General features: G+C 39.6%; 1 protein-coding gene across 1 annotated transcript in view; it reads right to left on the reverse strand.

The window, feature by feature from the left end:
- The window catches only part of SUSD5 (sushi domain containing 5), a 68,912-nt gene extending 52,253 nt beyond the window's left edge, over positions 1–16,659 (reverse strand). The window contains exons 1-2 of the mRNA XM_034761025.1: positions 15,745–16,659; positions 4,346–4,523 (exon numbers count right to left, since the gene is read on the reverse strand). Coding sequence (XP_034616916.1) covers positions 4,346–4,523; positions 15,745–15,844 — 278 coding nt within the window. The 5' untranslated portion in view covers positions 15,845–16,659. The remainder of the gene's footprint in view (positions 1–4,345; positions 4,524–15,744) is intronic.
- Positions 16,660–20,530: the final 3,871 nt, after the last annotated feature.

Consider the following 20,530-nt stretch of genomic DNA (forward strand, 5'->3'; position numbering starts at 1 on the left):
TGTTTGATTAACGTAATAATGATTATTTTAATGTTATATTTCAGTATAATGCTACTTCACCTTTGTTTTATTATATATTTAAAGAAATCTAATCTTTTAAGTGGTAGGTAATATACAAGATACAGTATTGTAATAGCAATGATTGTAGAAGGAAGCCTGTGGAAGTGGGTTTAACCCTGAAACAAGATTATCTGTAGCCAAATAACGCCCATTTAATCTTGCAGTTTTTACTGGAGGAGGCTAGGGTTTAGCAATGGGTAGGTCTGAGACTCTAAGGGTATGTCTACACTGCAATTAAAAAGCCGCAGCTGGCCCGTGCCATCTGACAGGAGCTTGCAGGGCTTGAGCTAAGGGGCTGTTTAATTGCAGTGCAGATGTTCAGGCTTGGGCTGCAGCCCTAGCTCTGGGACCCTCCCATCTTGCAGGGTCCTAGAGCCCGGGCTCCAGCCCCTTTGCCCGAATCCCATGAATATGAGTCAGCTGGCATGGGCCAGCCATGGGTTTTTAATTGCAGTGTAGACATACCCTAACATGAACAGGCATGAGCCTGTTGCAAGAGGAGGACTTCTATATGTAGGATGCCATGAATAGTTTTGACGATGTTAAAAGACAGGTTATCAGATGGAGTACTACCTATTTGCCAGTTGTTCCTATTATGCTCTCATAGAATCATAGAATATCAGGGTTGGAAGGGACTTCAGGAGGTCATCTAGTCCAACCCCCTGCTCACTCTTATATTGAGAAATACATTTCTTGACATCCAGGATAGGTCCATCCAAGATGGGGACAGAAGGAGGATATCTGAATGGAGACATCCTCATTTGCTAGTCAGAGGATGCAGCATGTACCATCTGCTGACTTGACCCTGACCTCAGAAATTGTGATGGCTGATCCTGTTCAAACTTTTGACAGGACACTCCTTGATTTGCTTAGAGAGGGAAGAATGGGGACACTTCTTGTCTCACCCACTCCACCTACCCCACTTCCTCATTTAATACTACTGAAAAGTTGTATAAAAGGACCTGTTTAATAATCCTGCCATGTACATTGTAGGGATGAAAATAGTTTTCTTGGCTTTCAGGCCTGCAACCTATTTCAGGGACTGGATTGGTAAGAGAAAAAAAGAAAAAGTTTGAGTGAAGGAAGCTATCTTATTCCTTTTTTTTTTTTTAATTGGTTTTTGTTTAAATTCCAAAAGTACTTTAAAATTAGTTTTAAACACTGTAAAAAAAGAATGCTGGAAATAATAGCTTTCATTTGAAGTTTTTTTCATTTATAGTAAAATTTTCTGCCCATTGGAAAAAAATAATTGGAAACTATATTTTATCATTAAAAAGTGCATGTAGCCCAATGCTATCTAAAATAACTAATAACAGTCACCAAAGCTAATAATTCCTTAAAGTTTAAGAACCTGGGAACAGTATTCTGTGGAAAAACATAACTTTGTCAAAACTAGACACTGACAGTAAATGAGCTAATGTACTTTACTCAGGAGAATTTTGGAAATATAAATTGAAGGAAGCAGTCGAGTAGAGCAAGGTTAAAGAGGTGAGAAACCAGCTGAAGGCAGAGTTGTTCACAAGTTGGAAAGATGTTCTTGTGGTTAACTCTCAAAACCTGGATTCTGTTCCTGGATTTGCTATGGAATTGCTGTGTGACTTTGACCAAGTCACTGTTTCTTTCCTATGTTGTTATAATGCACTGCTGGCCATAGTATCATATCTACTGATATGTGCCACATGCAAAAATAAATGTGTCTATGTTTCTGTCCAGGTGGACAGAATTTTGCACTGCTCCATTTTCTTAAGTGGGATTATCATGTTGATGTTGCTGTCCTTCAGTTTCTGCATCTGTACAATAGGGATAAGACCAACCTATATCTTCTCCTGGGGGAATTCTGCATCAAAACATTAAAAATTCTGTGCCTAAAAATTCTGTGCACAATATTTTAAAATACTGTATATTTCATCTGTCAAAATAATACAATATAATTATGCCAGTTTCAATTATTTTGGTGATTTATTTCAAAATACCTGTCAGCAACTATGACTGTAACAATACAGACAACAAAAAAGATTCAGGAAATATTTTTTGACAAATAGATTCCGTACTAGGCATATTAATACAGAACTTTGAGTAATAATTCATTTAAACTACAATATAGAAATATATTTCCAGCACCCCTCAGAAGCAATGCAAAGGCTTAGGGGAGATGGGGTAATGGAGGAGCTGAGGGAGAGGGAAGTACCGTAATTGCTGAGAAAGAGTCTGGGTGTGATCTTGGAAGTTGTTGGGTGTAGGTGAGAGAAGTATGGATCACGGGTTTTTTGGGGCATGGAGGGATCGTTAGGGAGCCTCCACCATGCAGACCTTGGCTGCACACTAGCCCTGTCTTATTCAGTCAGGCACATCAGCCCGTGTTCCCATGTGTCAATTTTAGTTATTTTTGTATACAATAGAACTGTAGTAAAAAAATCTAGATTAAACCAGACCTAACTTAAAGTGTCCCAATCCATACATCATACAGGAAAATACTCTTTTTAGCTTGTTGTGAAGATGGCAAACACTCAAGGCCTAGCTTTCAGAAGTGCTGAGCACATACAAACTCCTGTTGAAGTCCATGGGAACTGTGCGTGCTCAGGACCTCTGAAATTAAGACCAAATGTTTACTATATGAGGGGAAGAAAGAATGGCTTTGTGGTCAACGCACATGACTTGGAGCCAAAAAATCTGGCCTCTGTTCCCATGTCGCTAATGACTATCTATGTACCATTAAATAAGTCTCTATGTCTCAGTTTTCATAGCTATAAAATGAGGGTAACTATATTTCCTTACCTCAGATCATGTGTTGGGAAGGTTCCTGAATGTTTGCAAAGCACCTTGAAATTCAAAGGCGTTGAAGTGTTACTTACTGCTTTCTTGTTTTCTGAAGAAACTTATCTGGCAGTTAAGAACTCTATTTTATTCTTATCAGCTTGCCTGTCTCTGACATAACTATCCATTATTTCCCCTTTTTCCATTTTTGTCTTTGTGCTTTTTTTCCATATGGCTTTCCCATGTCTGGGACCAGCTACCTGACTTGATCCACCAAGCGTTCACCATTCTTCTGAGGGTCTCTCCCTAATACCCCTGCTTAATATTTATTATTTGTTTCATTAGTTTTATAGTGCCCAAAGGTGTACTAGGTTTCTCACAGAAACGAATAAAAAGACATGGTCCTGTCATAGGGAACTTACAGAAAGAACATTGCTTCAGCAGTATGATCACACAGTGATTCCATTTAGACATGAGCACCTAGAGACCTCAAGCAAGGTAAAGGCCCCGTTGTGTTAGGCCCAATAGTTTGGCACCCTTGCCCCAACAATTTTACAATCTAGATAAATTACACTTATACATTTTAGTCCACTGACCAAAAATTGTGTAGTTCTTCCCAGTGCCCACAAGAAGTCCATCAGTTATCACAGTTATCTAAACCATCAAGGTGTGCTCGTGCCTAAACTGAGTCATTGTGTGATCATATAGCTGAAGCAATGTCCTTTTTCATCCAATCCCCTCCTGTTTGTTATCTGCACTCATCACGTCAGATCTAAGTGCAAGTTCCCTATGACAGGAACATGTCTTTCAGTTTGTTTTTGTGAAGAACCTAGCACTCCTTTGGGCCCTATAAAAATTATAATAACTAATAAATTTATGCTGCATGGCCCCATTGACTTCAATGGGCTTTGGATCAGACCCTGTGTTTGTTATTTATTTTGTCCACAGAGTGCACAACCCTACACTATTGAAGTCAATGAGAGCTTTGCCATTGACTTCAGTGGCCGCAGGATTGGGCCTGTAAGGTGTAAGGCTCATATCCTCTAAAGTATTTAGGTGCCTAACTTAACTCTCAGAATGGGAGTTAAATTTGAAGATCTGGGCCTACATTCCTTTAGGGCTTGGTACACTGTTGGTATTCAACAAATAATAGTGAATGACAACATCCAAGATATTGACAGATAGCTACTCAATATTTTCTGGATTTAAACAAGATATTGTGTGGGCCAGAGGGAATTTGGTTGAAACAACATATTTCTAAGATTAAAAGGAAGACAAATATATTTTAGAACTGTGTATTAGGTGATCTATGTACACTCAAATTTCTGCAACATCAGCTGTACATGACTGATTTTGTGCAAGGTAACAGGGTAGTTAGCTTATCTGAATGAAACACTTGAGACTTGGTTACATAAGGATTTCTTTGTGGCCAGTATTCCTCAGTAATAATATTAGCCAAAGGGGGAAAGCTTGTTTGAGAGCAATCATTCATGCTGGTTAGGGTGGATTTTGCTGTTTCCATTCTCCTTACCTAACGGTACCGTCGGCCAGCCAACCTCTGGTGCATGCAGCAAAAGAACAGTCCATTACAGCCCGTCTCAATTCCTCTGCAGTGGCTAAGCGAGCGCCCAGGTCAGTACACAATTTCTGAGCTGCGGTTAGGTCCAGATCCTGAGAGCTGTTTCTGGATTCAACTGTGAACAACTTCCCTGCAGCACCAAAGACAGATACACATAACAAAACGTGTCACATGTCACAGTGTTATATTAAATAAATACACAAATATATTGTGGATTGTGACAAACCTATCAACTGAAAAACTAAACTTATTTTCTTTTATGATCTCAGTTTAATTTTAACTGAGCTCCTTGATCTTGGGAGCTAGTAACTTAAGCCTCTATCTTCAAAGATATTTAAGTGCCTCATTTCTATTGAAATCAATGGGAATTGGGCATCCAAACGCCTTTAAGGATCTGTCCTTGCTTCTGGCCTATACCACTAGTAAATTACTACTCCTGTATACAAGCATGTGCATGCACACACACACATACACATATGTTTAGCTATGTGGTTTAGCTCCTTTGGTCAGTAATTAGAGAAGTGGGGCTAAGTTTCCATATATTTCTGACCCAGGTGAGTGGCTCCCCTTACTCCTACATGCCTGGATCCAAAGTCTGTATAGCTCTTGGAGCGTAAATAGGGGTTCTTACTCCCTCATATGGGTGTATAGTGAGAGTCAGAATCTATCCCGTAGGAACTGGTAATGCATGTCTTACACTTAATTTAATTTATAAAATAACAAATACCAGTTTAAAAAGCTAGCAATGTAACTTGCTCTTCCATATCAGCAACAAATTAATTCCCAGTCTCTGCTAGGAAAGGAAAGGCTTCATATACTTTGCAATAACCTGGACTGAAATTCTGCCGCAAATCACCATGGTTTTCATAGCATACTGGAGCTGCAGACAGGAAAATATGCAGCACTTTCAAGTAAATTTTTAAAAAGTGGAAGGCTTTTATTTAATGAAATATGAAAATGACTAATAGAATCAGCAGAGTATTCCTTATTGTTTGATTTTGTTTTAAACTCAGTTTATTTTACCCTGACTTTAAATTTTCAATGCACTGCAGATTTTTGTTCTTACAACGCATTCCTGCATTGTGGACTTTATCGGAGTAGAAGCTGGAGGTTTTAGCAGCTGGGCAGAGGGCAGGTAGGATTTTGCATCAAAGGCAGCCTAGGACATGATTGATTTGTAGAATAAGCATATTTGCTAGATGATTCCACAAAAAATGATAAGCAGCAAAATAATTAACAATGTTGACATTTACATTTTCATAATTCGGTTTTCAAGTTAACACCCCACTGAGCTAACGCAAGTCTCAGAGCATTTGTTTTTGGATGTCTGCAGACCCAGGAAGACAGCAGTACGTCAGATTACAACAGTTTATGTCAGGAAGGGCTTCTTTGTTATCATAAGTAACATTTTATTTAAATAAAATCTTAGATTCTGCAGCACAATTCGACAGCAATTGGGGCATTAGGTAGCAAATTCCCTCATCCCAGATTACATGGGCCCTGACTAAACTAGCTCAGAAACCCTTCAGGCGATCCATCCTACATTGTATGCCAGGCCCATCACCTTCCTCAAGCACTTCTGGCTTTAGCAAACAGATAACCCCCACCTTTGATCTAACTAAACTTTGGCTCAGACTGCTGGAGGGAATAACTTCCAGAGATGTGACCCTATGACTGACAGCATCCTGTCATCAGCAGCAGAGATTTTAACCCCAGTAATTGACAATGAGATCAATCAAGAAGATCACTATTCCTGCAATGAGAAATGTTGAGTTATGTTTCAGGTAACACACAGAGACTCCAATCAAAGATTAGGTCTCTAATGTGGTAGGCACTGTGTATACACCTTGAATTCCCATCCGAAATGAGCTGGAGCCACTGCAGAGCAGAGAAGGCAACAAGACTCTACATTTTCTACTACTGAAACTTCTGAATACTTTTCAAAGGCAACAAATAGAATGCATGGCAGTAATGTAGCCTGATGATCAGAAATATGCAGATGACTGTGTCAAGGTCTTCATCAGAGGAGATGTTGGCAGACCTGGGACCAACTATAGCCTGAAAAAAAGGTGCCACAACTGCCACCTAAAAATCTAGGAGTGATAATGTATCCAGTGAGACCCCCAAAGGAAAGAAGAGCATGTTTTCACCACCACCATTTGGGATCTCTCCAACAGGGAATTTGTCTACATTACTAAGCCATCACACAGGTCAGCACAGTTGAAGGTCTCTGTTCAGGACTGAGGTGCACCAGCAGAGTTGTCTGGGGCAACCATATGCAACATCTGACTTGCGCAGTATATGTTAGTCCTTCACCTTAATAAGCACTACTTTCATCCACAAACATTTGAATTAAAAGAATGTAAGAGAAAACTAAGTTGGTAAGTGATCAAGCTCCATCAAAATGGAATCTGAGGCAGTGCAGCTCATCATTAATTTTTTTACCAGCAGTCCATATCAATTGCAGCTTTGCAGGATTGCACCAAAGCTTGTTTCCTTTTCCAGCCAACCAAGACTGAGAGCTAAGGGACAACTTTCCTTATTTATTGTTAGTGTGCAGGTAATTATGGCAAATCAAGCACTGCTCTTCAATGAGGCTTTATTGAAAATTCAGAAGATTCTGACAACCTATTTAGTTGGGTTTTTTTAAAATATAGTACAGTCCTACCTGTCTGAAAGGTTTTGTGGATGTACAAAATATTTGGATAAATAGATTTTAGGGGAACATGAGACTGATCCAGTGTGTTGGGAAAAGTTACTAGGAAGTTTTGGTTAGATGAGGTACAAATAAACAAGACTGACCTGGATACCAGATTGACCTATATACTTTTTCTAAAGTTTTCAAGAACATTATGGCTATCTGCCTAGTTTGTAACATGTGTTCTCAGTTTTATTTGCTTTCTCATTTAAAATGAAATCAAACGAATAAACTTTAATCCTCTGGTATTTGACTTGCAAGACAGTTGGCATTTCCAATGTGTCTACGTCATTTGCAGTAGTGTCACATTAGAGCAGTGCTTTGGGGAATGAAAGGAAAAATATACTAGTACACCTACTTGGTAAGTTCCCTTATATAAATCAAAACTACAATATTGATTTTGAATTCCACATCTTATAATGGTGTTACAGAAGTTTTTGGAGCTATTAACGTATAATTTTATTTATAGGCAGGCATTCTTGGGAGCCTCATCATTTGATAACTGAAATGAGTAATCAAAATGGTAAAAGTAGCTTTTGGTCAAATTCAGCCCTCGTGTACAAAGTTGCAGCTTTTAAATCAGTGGATGTTTTATGCACATATCCCAAGACAGAATTTGGCCTGGAAACATTTCTAATGGAGGGCTTGCAAAATATATACGAATAGAATTTCAAGTGCATCTTCGCCTATTGAAATTGCAAGCTCTTTGAGACATGGCCTGCCTTTTTGTTATGTGTTTATACAGCACCTAGCACCATGGGGCTCTGGCCACTGGGCACTAGAGTAATAATAATAATAATAATAAATAATAAATAATTAATAAAATTTTGATTTTCAGGTTGCTGGTTGAAAAGGCTTATCTACATTGGGGATTTTTACACCAGTGTATAACGGCTTATGAGCCCTTCACTTTTATCAGGGGCAAATTCATATGCACACAAAATGTAAATGAGAAAAACATTAATGATCTGGGGGCACATATACTGACATTAGGGCTGAGAGCTTAACATATTGTGACGGAAGTACTAGATAGATGGAGTTAATCCTTTTGAATTGATAACCTCAGGAGGTTCTCAGGTTCATTCTGCTTTAGATAGCCTCCTGGAGATACAGCACAAAAGGCTGGGGCGGCAAAGGTGGCTTTAAGCCATCAGTGGGGGCCTGGCATCAGTTAGTTAGCCACAGGATGTTCTGTGCACTCAGAGCAGCCCAGAAGTCTTCTTAACGCTCTGGTGCTATTCCCCCCCTCTCTCTTACCCCTAACATGCTTCCTCACACCTGATCTCTGTCCCACCATGCTCCCACACCAGGGCTGGCCAGGGGGACTAGTGTGGAAACAGAATCCCTCCCTAAATTTTGCATGCTTATTTTTAGCCTGTTCAAACTAGTCACGCCTCTTTGGCCTAGAAATTGATCTGGAATTCTTGTGAGACTTTCTCAAGAGGTTTCATGCACTTCTTGGTTCTGGCAAGTTCAGAGATACCGTGAGAATAGTCTTCCTTGCAGTATTTTGGTATTTCCTCTTCAGGTTCCAGCTGAAACCAGGAAGAGTAGAGACATAAACCAACCTTTTTCTAACCTCAGAAAGCTCATTTCAAGTTTTGGGCAAAAATTTGGGTCTCTTCTTCCAATCGCTAATCAATAGTAATGGGCTCAATGCTTTAATACTCAGGCAAGATTACTTCTTGAAGCCAATAGGAGTCTAGCCTTAGTAAACAGTGCAAGACATTAATATTTAATGACATTCCATTTACAGGCAATGTTTTTCTATAGTAAGAGCAGCCAGTTAGATATAGTTGGGAGCATTTTATAAGAAGAAGTGTTATGTCCAGGACCTTTAGAATTTCACAGCACGTAAAGGTCTATCCTGATAACAGGTATTGTTGGATTCTGTGATGTATGTCTCTCTTTGTATATGTAAAACATTATCATAACAAATTCCACTGTAGTAGATGTTGACTTCTGCTGCAGATTTTTGGTTTTCTCTGTCCTAATGCATAAGACAACACAGTTCACAAAAACACTAGTATATGTATCAAAATTATTAAGTATTTTAAATGGCCTTTGTTTTTGACAATTGTACTGTAGTGTTCTTGATGCTTGATTAATTTGCTGCAGTTTGCATCTTATAAAGCAAAGGTCAGTGAGTGGTTTTCACAATCACTGCATTGGTTTTTTAGCCTCTAAATGTACTGATATTATTACACGACTCTGTTTTTCGCTTTTGATCTGTTGGAAAAAGAAAAGCTTTGCCAGAAGCTGGGACTGGATGACAGGGGATGGAGGATCGCTCAAAATTGCCCTGTTCATTCCCTCTGAAGCATTTGGCACTGGCCACTATCAGAAAACAGGATACTGGGCTAGATGGACCATTGTTCTGATCTAGTATGGCCATTCTTATGTATGTTCTTATGAAAGTTATTATTTATTATTTGATTCGCATGAACAATATATTCAACACCCTGTAACACAAAAGTAAAGATAGTTTCTGCCCTAAATAGTTTACAGTAAAAAAAATGTATTCTGATATATAGAAGACAAGATGCCTTGGAGTATCCAGAAATATATAGATTTTAAGGCCAGAAGATACCATTATGATCATCTAATTTGTCCTCCTGTGTAACAAAACTTAGGGCATGGCTACACTTGCAGATGTAGAGCACTTTGAGTTAAACCATCCTTTGTAGAGCGCAGTAGGGAAAGCGCTGTAGTCTGTCCACACTGACATCTGCCAGTGCACTGGCGGGGCCACATTAGCAGCTCTTGCAACGGCCACAGAAAGCAGTGCTTTGTGGTAGCTATCCCAGCATGCAAGTGGCTGCAATGTGCTTTTCAAATTGGTGGGGGGGGAGGGGGCTGGAGTGTGACAGGGAGTGTGTTGTGTGTATGTGGGGGGAGAGAGAGTGGGTTTTTGGGGGGCTGAGAGCATGTTAGCATGCTGTCTTGTAAGTTCAGACAGCAGCAGACCTCCCTCTTCCCTTCCCCCCCAGCCTCTCTCTCTCACACACAGCATTCCACAGTAATGGTTGCTTTGTCTTGGAGCCGATAAGCATGCCGGCTGTCAAACGGAGCTTTCAAAGGGCATATCCAAAACAATGACAAGAGTGGCCACTTGACTTAAGGGGATAATGGGACGTTTCCGGAGACAGATCAGAGCTCAGTAATGCAATACCTCATTCACACTGACGCTGGGGCTCTCCACCAATGGGGGCACATCAAACATTATTCTACTCACTGAGATGGAGTACCAGGAGTGCTCTAGCCGCGGAGTCAGAGTGCTCTACGTGCCTTGCCAGTGTGGACGGGTAGTGAGCTAGTGCTGCCGGGGCTCCTTTAATGCACTGTAAATCGAAAGTGTAGCCAAGCCCTTAGATTTCACATTGTGACTCCTGTCTCCAGACCAATAATTTGTGGCTGAACTAGAATATGTCAGCTAGAAAGACATCCAATCTTGTTTCAAAGACTCCAAGAAATGGAGAATTTACACCTCATTCCTTAGTAATCTGTTTCAATGGTCCTTACATGCACTGTACCTTATTTCCATTTGAAATTTGCTGACTTTAACTTCTAGCCGCTGAACCTTTTTATGCCTTTGTCTGATAGATTAAAGAGCTCTCTACTTCCAGACATCTTCTCCCTCTACCAGTGATTATAGATGTAATCAAATTGCCCTTACCTTCTCTTTGGTGAGCTAAATAGATTGAGCTCCTTTGGGTATGACTTAAGGCCAGAACAGACTTTACATTTGAAACATTTCTAAGATAAAAAGCAAGCCAAAAATAAAACAACAACAACAATAAAAAACCCTGTTTCTTTGACCAACACTTTTCAGGCTTTCTTTATGCATTAGAGAAAAGCAAAGCAAGAAAAGCCATAAACTTAGCGTTCAAAAAATCGTTTGCAGCTCATTTTTATAGGGGGTTCCCAACCATGGAACAGTTCCACTGAACAATAATACAGCCCCTTTCCTGCTTAATCTCCAAAAACCAGTAGGCCCATGGTACAGATTCCTCCAATCCCACTCCCATTCTGTGCACATCCAACACAGACCTGCTGACTCCCCAAAAATGCCCACCTAGTCTACTGACCCCATGACCTGATGCCAGCAGGCTGGTCCCCTGAAGTTATATAACCTGACGAGTCACATCAAACCAGAGGAGGTGACCGTTTGGAAATAGGGAGAGGTACATTTTGTGGGGTCATTATTCCATTCTGTAGTGAGAAAGCAATTTTATTGCTGTTTCTATGGCTATAGAGTGCAATGGCCTTGGCTGTAATGGCAAGGGTGGAGCGTTCAATTACAGACAGCAAGATTTTGGCAATTATCAGCTGTGCTTGTTCATGAATGGAGAGTTTATTTCTGTAAGGATCTAAAAGGAATGATTGCTTCTTATTTAATTGAAACTGCTTAAAATATTGCATAATCGGAGAAATAGCAAAGTGGGAGACCAACTCTGCCCTCCTTACTCAGGTAAATTCAGTTTTACCTTCTGTTTTACCATAATAAGGGCTGGATTTTTATTTATTTATTGGTGCAGCTGACAAATTTATTTTCTGCGCTGTGGAAATGGAAACCTGAATTGCTTTTACCTGCTGCTCATGCACAAATTCCTAGAGATAATAAAACAAAAATAGAATCATAGAGTTTGAGGCCAGAAGAGACCACCAAATCATCTAGAATAGGATAAAGGAAAATTCCCATTCATTCTCTTGGGTTTGATTTACACCCTTAATGTAAAGAATCAGTATAATACATTTTTTTTATTATTTTACTTTTTTTTTAAATTATTTTCCCTTCCATCTAAATACATAAAAGCAACAGGAACCAAGTGCTCAGGAGGGAACTGGGACTTTGTCACAGCTTTCTTAATCCATTTTCAGTACAGGAAGTTGCTTCTTATTACTTTTCCCTTATTCTTTTAAATGTATCAGTTTTTCATCTGTCCATTAGTTCCTCTGACTTTTTTGTTTACTGATGGTTCCATAAGAAGAAACCTCACATTTGAAATAATGGGGGTTTAGCCTGCATTCTCTGTGTGTGTGTGAACGTTAATGGCATTTTTGTAAGCACATATTGAGATGAGAATACTCTCGATTGTATTTGAGAAATGAACCAAAACCCCATATTTGAGTCCCACAACAGCCTAATTTTAGAAACATTAGATATGGTTTGAGGTCAGAATTTTGTAGCTCAGGCCAGTGTCTAATTGTGTCTAACTTTATGGATTCAGAATTCCTGGAATTTCTTCCACTTGCAATCTATGTTCTGACCCAATTAGTGGAGCAGGCAAAATGTTTTGCATGTAACACAAAACCTAAAAAATAAAATTACTTCTTGCTGGAGCAATTTTGCAAGCTTTTGCCAAAAGTAAACTACTGGTGTTCACTTCAATATTATATTATACTGATTAATTACTGTCACACTGTTACAACATTTTGTTCATCTGACCAAATGTTCTATGGAAAACTACTGTTGGTATATATGGATATTTTGGCAGCTGTGAAAAAGGTAAAACAGAGGGTAAAAGTTTAAATTCTTATACAATTTTTACTGAGCCTGATTCATTTAACCCAGTGTAAATGCAAACTCCAGTTACTCCACATTTACACTGGTATAGTTGAGGCCAGTCATGACCATAATGACATAGCTAAAATCTCCATCTTTACAAGGGTGAGGGTTAGAGTTTATTTTGATGTGCACGTAGTGTACTAATTCAAGCTATCCATGTAAAGCCTTGTGACTATACATTCCCTCCATGTACAAATCTGGAATCTACCTGTGATTGTCATGAACAGCCTTAGGACTTAGTTCTCTACTTACCCTTGTTTTATTCTGTAGTAATTCCACTGACTCTAATGAAGTTAAAATACTCCTGATTTACACCAGTGTAAATTAAAGGAGAAACAGGGTCTCAGGGAAGCTTCTGTCTGACTGACCTCAGTCCAGGTGCCATTAGCAGACACATTTAAGCTATGTCTACACTACGCAGATTTTAGCGACAGGGCTGTGTCACTATAGCCGTGTTGCTAAAAGGCACACAGTGTAGCTGTTTGTCGCTCTCCTGCCGACAAAGAGCTGTTCACACTGGTGCTTGTCGTCAGCAAAACTTTTTGTCTTTCTGGGGGCGGGGAGGCGGGGGGATTAACACCTCTGAAAGACAAAAGTTTTGTTGTTCAGTTGCCAGTGTAGACATAGCCTTAACTTATATAAGTCACACAGCAATTCTAAACTATATTTTATTTTAGCTTCTACCTACATCTTCATGGATTCTAGCTACACCACGTCCATGTGTGTTGAGGTGAACTATTAGTCAAAAGAGATCGAATAATCCTTGAGGCTTTACACCTCCACCAGGTTTGTATGATCTCTAGTTATATTGTCTACACTATGTCATTACTTGCATGTCAGAGAATAAAGCCAGAGTCTCCCTTAGGGAAATATATTGTAACCAGTTTCTGAGATTTGCCTATATAGAGGCCCGGCTTGGTTTCATGAGGTTTTTACAAGTATACTCTAAATCCCCTCAGGAGTTTGCAAAACATTGTTATTTTTTGTTAAAAGTAACAAATATATATATATTATCCAGAATTGTTCCTTGTCATTTCACCACTCACATCTCCAGACCTTACAGAGCAGAAATTGTCTGTAAAATTAAATTTTCATCTATAATTTTCACAAATGAGAAGATGGTTTCCTGTTCAGGCCAGTTCAGAATCTATTATGAAAGGAAATATTGTTCCTGGTTTATACTCTCAGATCTGTTTAAATCTGGCAATTCTACATACTGACATAACGTCACATAAAGTGATTTCTCAGCATTACAAGAGTTGGCTTAAATCACGATATAAAGAAAACACATTGAATAGCTTGGTAATAATGAACCAACAAGTTCAGATTATTGTCAGAGAGCAAAAAGGATCATTTCATGGTAGCTAGTAGCAAGTTTTCCAGAATGTCACTTAGAAGAATTTAAATAAAAATGGAGACTATTTATCATTTTATAATAATGCTTTGCACTTATATTGTACTGTACATCTTCTTTCCTGTAATTCTTAATTATTTTACCATATCTGTGTATATTTCATGTGTAAGATGAATGTGATAAACTACTGAATGCCCATTAAAATATATCATGAACTCCCTTAAGTAAGCCTCTAAAAATGGTCACTGAAATACTGTTCAACAACATTTTTTCCTCTCTGTGTAAAATTTCCTAAGCTTGTTTCTCTCTCTCTCTCTCACCAGCAAAAGTTGGTACAATACAAGATATTATCTCACCCACCTTTTCTCTTGGCTATCTCAGAGGAGGTCAGTTTAGGATGGAACCAGAAGCCAGTCATTCCAGACATGCAGTAAGGTCTCTGGGATAGCTACCACTGATACTTAAGGAAAAGCTTTCTTAACCAAGCAAAATAATTATTCCTTTCTCTGTCTCCCTGTTTCCAAATATAGTGAAGTATTTTTTTCTCCCCACAAAGCAGTTTTGCTATATGAGGATCCTTCACTAAAACTGGAATTGCAGTTTTGCAAGTTACAGTGCTTTGAAAGGATGTGACCTTTCCTTCGTCTTCATTCTTAACTCAGTTTCATTGTCACCAAATTCATGACAGTGGATTCTGCTGCATAAACCATTATTATACACAGCATGCAATAAACATACAGATGCAAGGAAAGTTTGTCTCCGTTTTTTCTTCCGTCTCTTATTTCAATTATTAAATGAAAATCGAAGACAAAAAACTGAGACGAAATATTCTCGGAGCAAAATGAAAACATTCTTGTTATTCAATAGTGTTTGTCTTACCATCTTCTGTAATCACATAGCAAACATCAACGGAATGAGGTTAGTGTACTTAAAAAACTGAAATCAGGTATAACTCTACCCGGATTGTGAGAATGAAGAAACAAGCGTGGCCATTCAGCATGCTCTCTCCCAGGAAAACAGACTGTTGTTTTTAAAATAAATCATGTTCTTGTTAAGGCAGTTTGATCACCATTAATTAAGGTGAAATCGTTAAAACTGTACAGGCTTCTAGGAAGGAAAAGCATACAGTCCATTCAGATTATTGTCAGAGAGAAAAAAGGATCATTTCATGGTACTAGTAGCTGGAGCTTTCAGCCAAATTCATGTTCCATTGAAATCACCTCGCAGTGAAATGAAGAAATTTACGCTCATGCAGTAACGTTGGCAGATGTCTTGAGCGTGTGTAGTACCGGCGAGAAGACGTTACTGGGAAAAGTCTTTGACTTTTGTCTTCCTGTTTTTCAGGTACCTGATGCTTAAACACCAGAGGGACCTGTACTGAGGAGATGTCAGGTTCGATATTTGGGGAGACATACTGATTGTGGGAGAAACTCTGTAAAATTTAACTAATTCTTTTTCTTCTTCTTATCCTGCCTTTTTATTATTATTTCCCCTGGACAAGTTCCCAGTCACATAATTTTGTTCTAATAACATAATCTCAACCTTATGAGATCTTAATTCTTTTCTCTGTTTAACCCCAGGATATTTATAGAGTTTCAAAAACTCCGAATCAGGCGTTCCTTAACCCGGAATGGGGCGTATATTTAAGTTTATTTATTTTTATTTTGCAATAACAACATACAAATCTGATTCCACTAATACTAACTCAGCCCGAACTGCATTGAACTCACCATCAGCCTCAACAGAGACGATCTGGAGGAGGAAACAGACAGATCCCATGTACTGGACAAAGGTGAGTGTGAATCTCTTAGAGCCTGGAGCCATTGCCATGCTATTAAGTCCTCAGCCGCAGGAGGTTGGCTATAAAGGGGTTTTATTTCCTCTGAGCCTCAGGCGCCGGATCGGTGGTGGTGATGATTTCAATGAGCACTTTCCCTCGGCAGGATCTTGCGTCTTGCACTAACGGAGGGAGGGATGGAAAAAGAAAGAGAGAAAGAAAGCGGAATCCTTCGCTTGGCTGCTACAGTGAGAGAGTAGAGAGGGAGGAAAATGTCCAGCCCCTGGGTTTGGGGAGCGGTTTTATCTGGCCCAATTCTGCAGGGCAGTGCACATGGAGAACCGGTGTTAAAAGTCACATTGCGCTGTCAGTAAATACCTAATGGGTCAGAGTGGAAGAAATGTAAAAGCCCAGAGGGAGAGAAAGGGGGAAGCTGCAAGCATCAAGCAGGCGAAATCCCTGCCTGAAAGAAGGGGAGTTAGATAGCGGGTGGTGCTGCAAGTGGTGAGTTCACGGAGGGGCCTTTCATCTCTGGAGATTTGGGTTCGAATGTGTGGAGATTGTGTGGTCTGCGCACCACATACTCCTCACCACGTAGTTTGGCAGTCTCCGCTCAGAAGAGGTCCAGATCTGGGATAGCAAGGGGTGCTGTTGTCAGGGCTGAGTGCATGGGCTGAACGGTGTGGATTCCCAGGGCTGGACTAGCAGGAGGGATGCTGCAGGTCAGGCTGAGGTGAACTGACTAGATTGTGTGGGAACCCAGGACGGAAAGGGCAGAGCAGAGAGGCGAGTGCAGGTCAGGAGCCAGGTGCATTGGCTGAGCGGTGTGGAATCCCAGGTCTGGAGCGGAAGTTGGGGTGAGGGCTGCAGATCAAGATAGAAGTACATCAGCCAACTATGCAGGGCACAGACTAACGGGCTAGGGCCGCTCAGGAATGAAGTCCACTGACAGAGCTTTGTGTGGGAAGATTGCAGCTTCTGTCAGCGCTCTGTGTCCCTTACTGTCAGCACTCCTCGGTCCCTTATTCTCCCGCACCCTAACACGTGCCCGAATAAGACTAAAAGCAAGCCCCCGGGAATGGATGCAGCCCGAAAGGGACTGAGTTGTGCCAGGAGCCATTTCGTGAAATACATAAACGGCACATAGTTTCGTGTTGCTGTTGGAACTGAGCTGAGCTCAGAAATGTTGTTTTTCATTTTCTCGTTTGGGGATGTTTTTTTTTTTTTCCGGCTTCTTAAGATTTCCCCCCCTAGACATATGAGGTTGGACAGGAACGGGCCAGCCTGCTGGAGAAACGCAGAGCCATCGAGAGAGGAGACTGCAAGCGAAGGCTGCCGCTGCCTTCCCTCTGCACCCGCCCCAGTGTAGTAAATGAAAGGGGGCTGATACCTAGCTGCAGTGCAGACTACGTTGCTACTGTGTTGAACCTGCAGAAAGTTATTTTCACAGTCTAGTAGAAATGGCTCAAGCTCAAGAGTCTTTATGTGTGATCTTCAAGGGAGACTTCGGTGTTGGATGCCCTAGAAATACCTTAAATAGAATGGATTTGATTAATCTAGATACATAATGCTCTCCTTCCGCATTCTCTCTCTCTGGTGTGTGTGAATTTAATCCTTGCAAAGGGTTTTAGATTGAAAGCTTTGAAGTCTTCTGTTTATGCACAGAAAACACATAGAAGGGAGTTTCTCTACATTGCCCTGCCAATCTGTCTCAAACCTAACCTGGAAGGACAACCACTACTAGGGGTTAGAAGTTAGGTCAGTTTCCTGCCCATTCAGTCCTTAGCCTAATATCATTATCTGATTACATTATTTATTACAGCAAATGTGTGTTAAATATAACAGATATTAATGTACAACATGATAGCAAGGGGAAAATAACTTTTTGGAGTTCTTTGGATTTATTCATTTGATTCTTTTACTAATGATGTAGCTACTGAAATAAAACAAACCTGATATTTGCTATTTGTTAACCCTCTAAAGGAGCCTATATTTTGCTAGTCTTACTCATGCAAAAAAAAAAAAATCCGATTGGCCCCAAAATACATGCAAAACTACAGTGTGCAGGATTTGGCCGTCTGTCTGAAGACAGAACACCAATGTTCAGGTATAAACTATTTAAATTATTTCATAGGTGTGTGTGTGTGTGTGTGTGTGTGTATATATATATATATTCGCCTTCTTAAGGACTAGTTTCTCAGCCTGGAATTTTTTTTAAATGCATTAGAAAATATTAAATTTTATATCTGCATGAGATTGTAATTAAATGGTATCCTGTACATTTTTAATTTTAAAATCTTTAGGTCCTTAACAAACATTCTATGAAATGATTAAAATCTTTTTGTGCCAAAGGAAAGCAAGCATGCCAGTCTGGGGGTGGGTAAAAACAAGATCAGTGAAAAATTCCTTCCTGACCCCTGCCTCCAAAAGAGGACCTTCCTACTCCTTTAAAATGCTAAATTGAGGATCGTCCATCAGACCTGCAGAACTGAGGTGTTACTTGTTTAAGTGTGCTGTTAAGCTTTTGAATATTCCAGAAGAGTATACCGACAGTAATGGTTCACATATATAGCTACATGCAAATATACAGTGCTTAAGTGATATATAAGAACTAGGTATTATTATTAGTAATAATAATATTAAGGGTGTCTGATTGGTAAAGGGCCCTGACTTGTCTCTGGAAAAAGCAAAGAGTCATATCACATCTGGAGGAAACAAGAAACTAGGCTTCACTATGTCCTAACACATGCATATTGTTTTATTGTCATGGCATTTTATCTCCAGCACACATCTGTTAGGGTAGTGGTTCTCAACCAATGTTACATGTACACTTGGGAGTATGCAGAGGTCTTCCAGGAGGTACACCAACTCATCAAGATATTTGCCTAGTTTTACAACAGGCTACATAAAAAGCACTAGCAAAGTCAGTACAAACTAAAATTCTATACATAACATGTCTTGTTTATACTGCTCTATATACTATACACTGAAAAGTAAGTACAATGTTTATATTCCAGTTGATTTATTTTATAATTATAAGATAAAAATGAGAAAATATGCATTTTTTCAGTCATACTGTGCTGTGTCACTTTTGTATTTTTATGTCTGATTTTGTAAGCAAGTAGTTTTTAAGTGAGGTGAAACTTGGGGTACATATGACATAGCCTCCTGAAAAGGGTACAGTAGTCTGGAAAGGTTAAAAGCCACCATGTTAGGGCATGTCAGAACTTGTACTTTCTAGCCCTTCTCTTCCCCTTATTGGGCAGCCTTTATATATCAAAACCCTATGATTTTCTCTCTTGAAATGTAGGGCTGGAAGGGACCTCGAGAAGTCATCAAGTTCAGCCCCCTGTGCTGAGGCAGGACCAAATATATCTAGATCATCCCTGACAGATGTTTGTCTGACAACCTGTTCTTAAAAACCTCCAATGACAGGATTCCACAACCTCCCTTGGAAGCCTCTATATAGCATTAGTAACAAAGACATATCTCCTTTGTCCATTGTTAGGAGATGGTGATCCATCATGTTAAGATCTTTCTCCATGGTGTGGGATGATCTGAATCCAGAATGATAGGTGTCAGAAAATCTAATTGTTTCCAGATGGGACTGAAGCTGTTCAGTCACCATCTTCTGAATAACCTTTTCCAAAAAGGGAAGATAAGGGAGTAGCCAATAGTTCACCAAAGTTAACAACAAAAATAGACTTTTTAAAGAAAGAGCCACACATCTGCTCTGACTCTCCATTGCCTTGCACTTTGTGTAGTCCTTTACACATGTGCAAAGTGGGCATAAAATTCTACTAGACCAGAATAGTTGTGTTTTACACCCACTTCACACTCACCTTTGCATATGTGTAAACGAATGCACAAGGTGCAAGTCAGTGGAAAATCAGTACGCATATATGTACATGTGGGTCCCTGACCTGAAAAGCAGCAGTAATGATCTCCAGCAGCAGCAGTTACAGCATACTGCCCTCTCATTAGCTTTAACCAGCCAGGAAAGACATGAATCCATGACACAAGTGGTCAGTCTTGCCCACCAAGTAGCATCATCAGGTTCTGAGAGATTTCAACCTCTAGATGGAAGACAATACATATCTGAAGCAGTTTGCTGGAAGTTGTTATAGGAGCCCATAGGATTATAAAGCTTCTGGTAGTTTTATACTGATTTAAAAATCAGTCAGTGTAATGATATGGGGAAAGATATTGCATCTAAATAATTTAAACCAGTTAGGTTTAAACCAGTTAGGTTTAAATCCCCAGACTGGATAATGAAGAAATGTATGAACAACACAAAGACTAGCATAGCATGGGTAGATGGCAAATGCCTAGAAGACCTAGACTTTGCTCATGATATTATGCTATTGAATGACACCCCAAAAAAGCTACAGATACCTTGGCAAAAACAACAGACCAAGTAGGGCTCAAAATTAGTTATGCCAAAACAAACATCCTTGAAACCCAGACGTCAAGCAGTAACATCATGTTAGAAGGCAAAAACATCAAGAAGGTTGAAACAGTTCATTTACTTGGTCAGCACTGTATTAGTGAATGGAGACCTCAAGAAAGAAGTAACATCAAGAATAGGAAAGGCATCCACTAAACTCAACAACATATGGAAATGAAAGATACACAGTACCAAAAAAAAACCAAACCCCAATCACAGAATTTTCAATTGGAATGTAATCTCAGTGCTAACATATGGTAGCAAGAGCTGAAAATCTATTAAAATGTTATCT

This window comes from Trachemys scripta, chromosome 2 (genome assembly GCF_013100865.1).
Source record: "Trachemys scripta elegans isolate TJP31775 chromosome 2, CAS_Tse_1.0, whole genome shotgun sequence".
Classification (NCBI taxonomy): Eukaryota; Metazoa; Chordata; order Testudines; family Emydidae; genus Trachemys; species Trachemys scripta.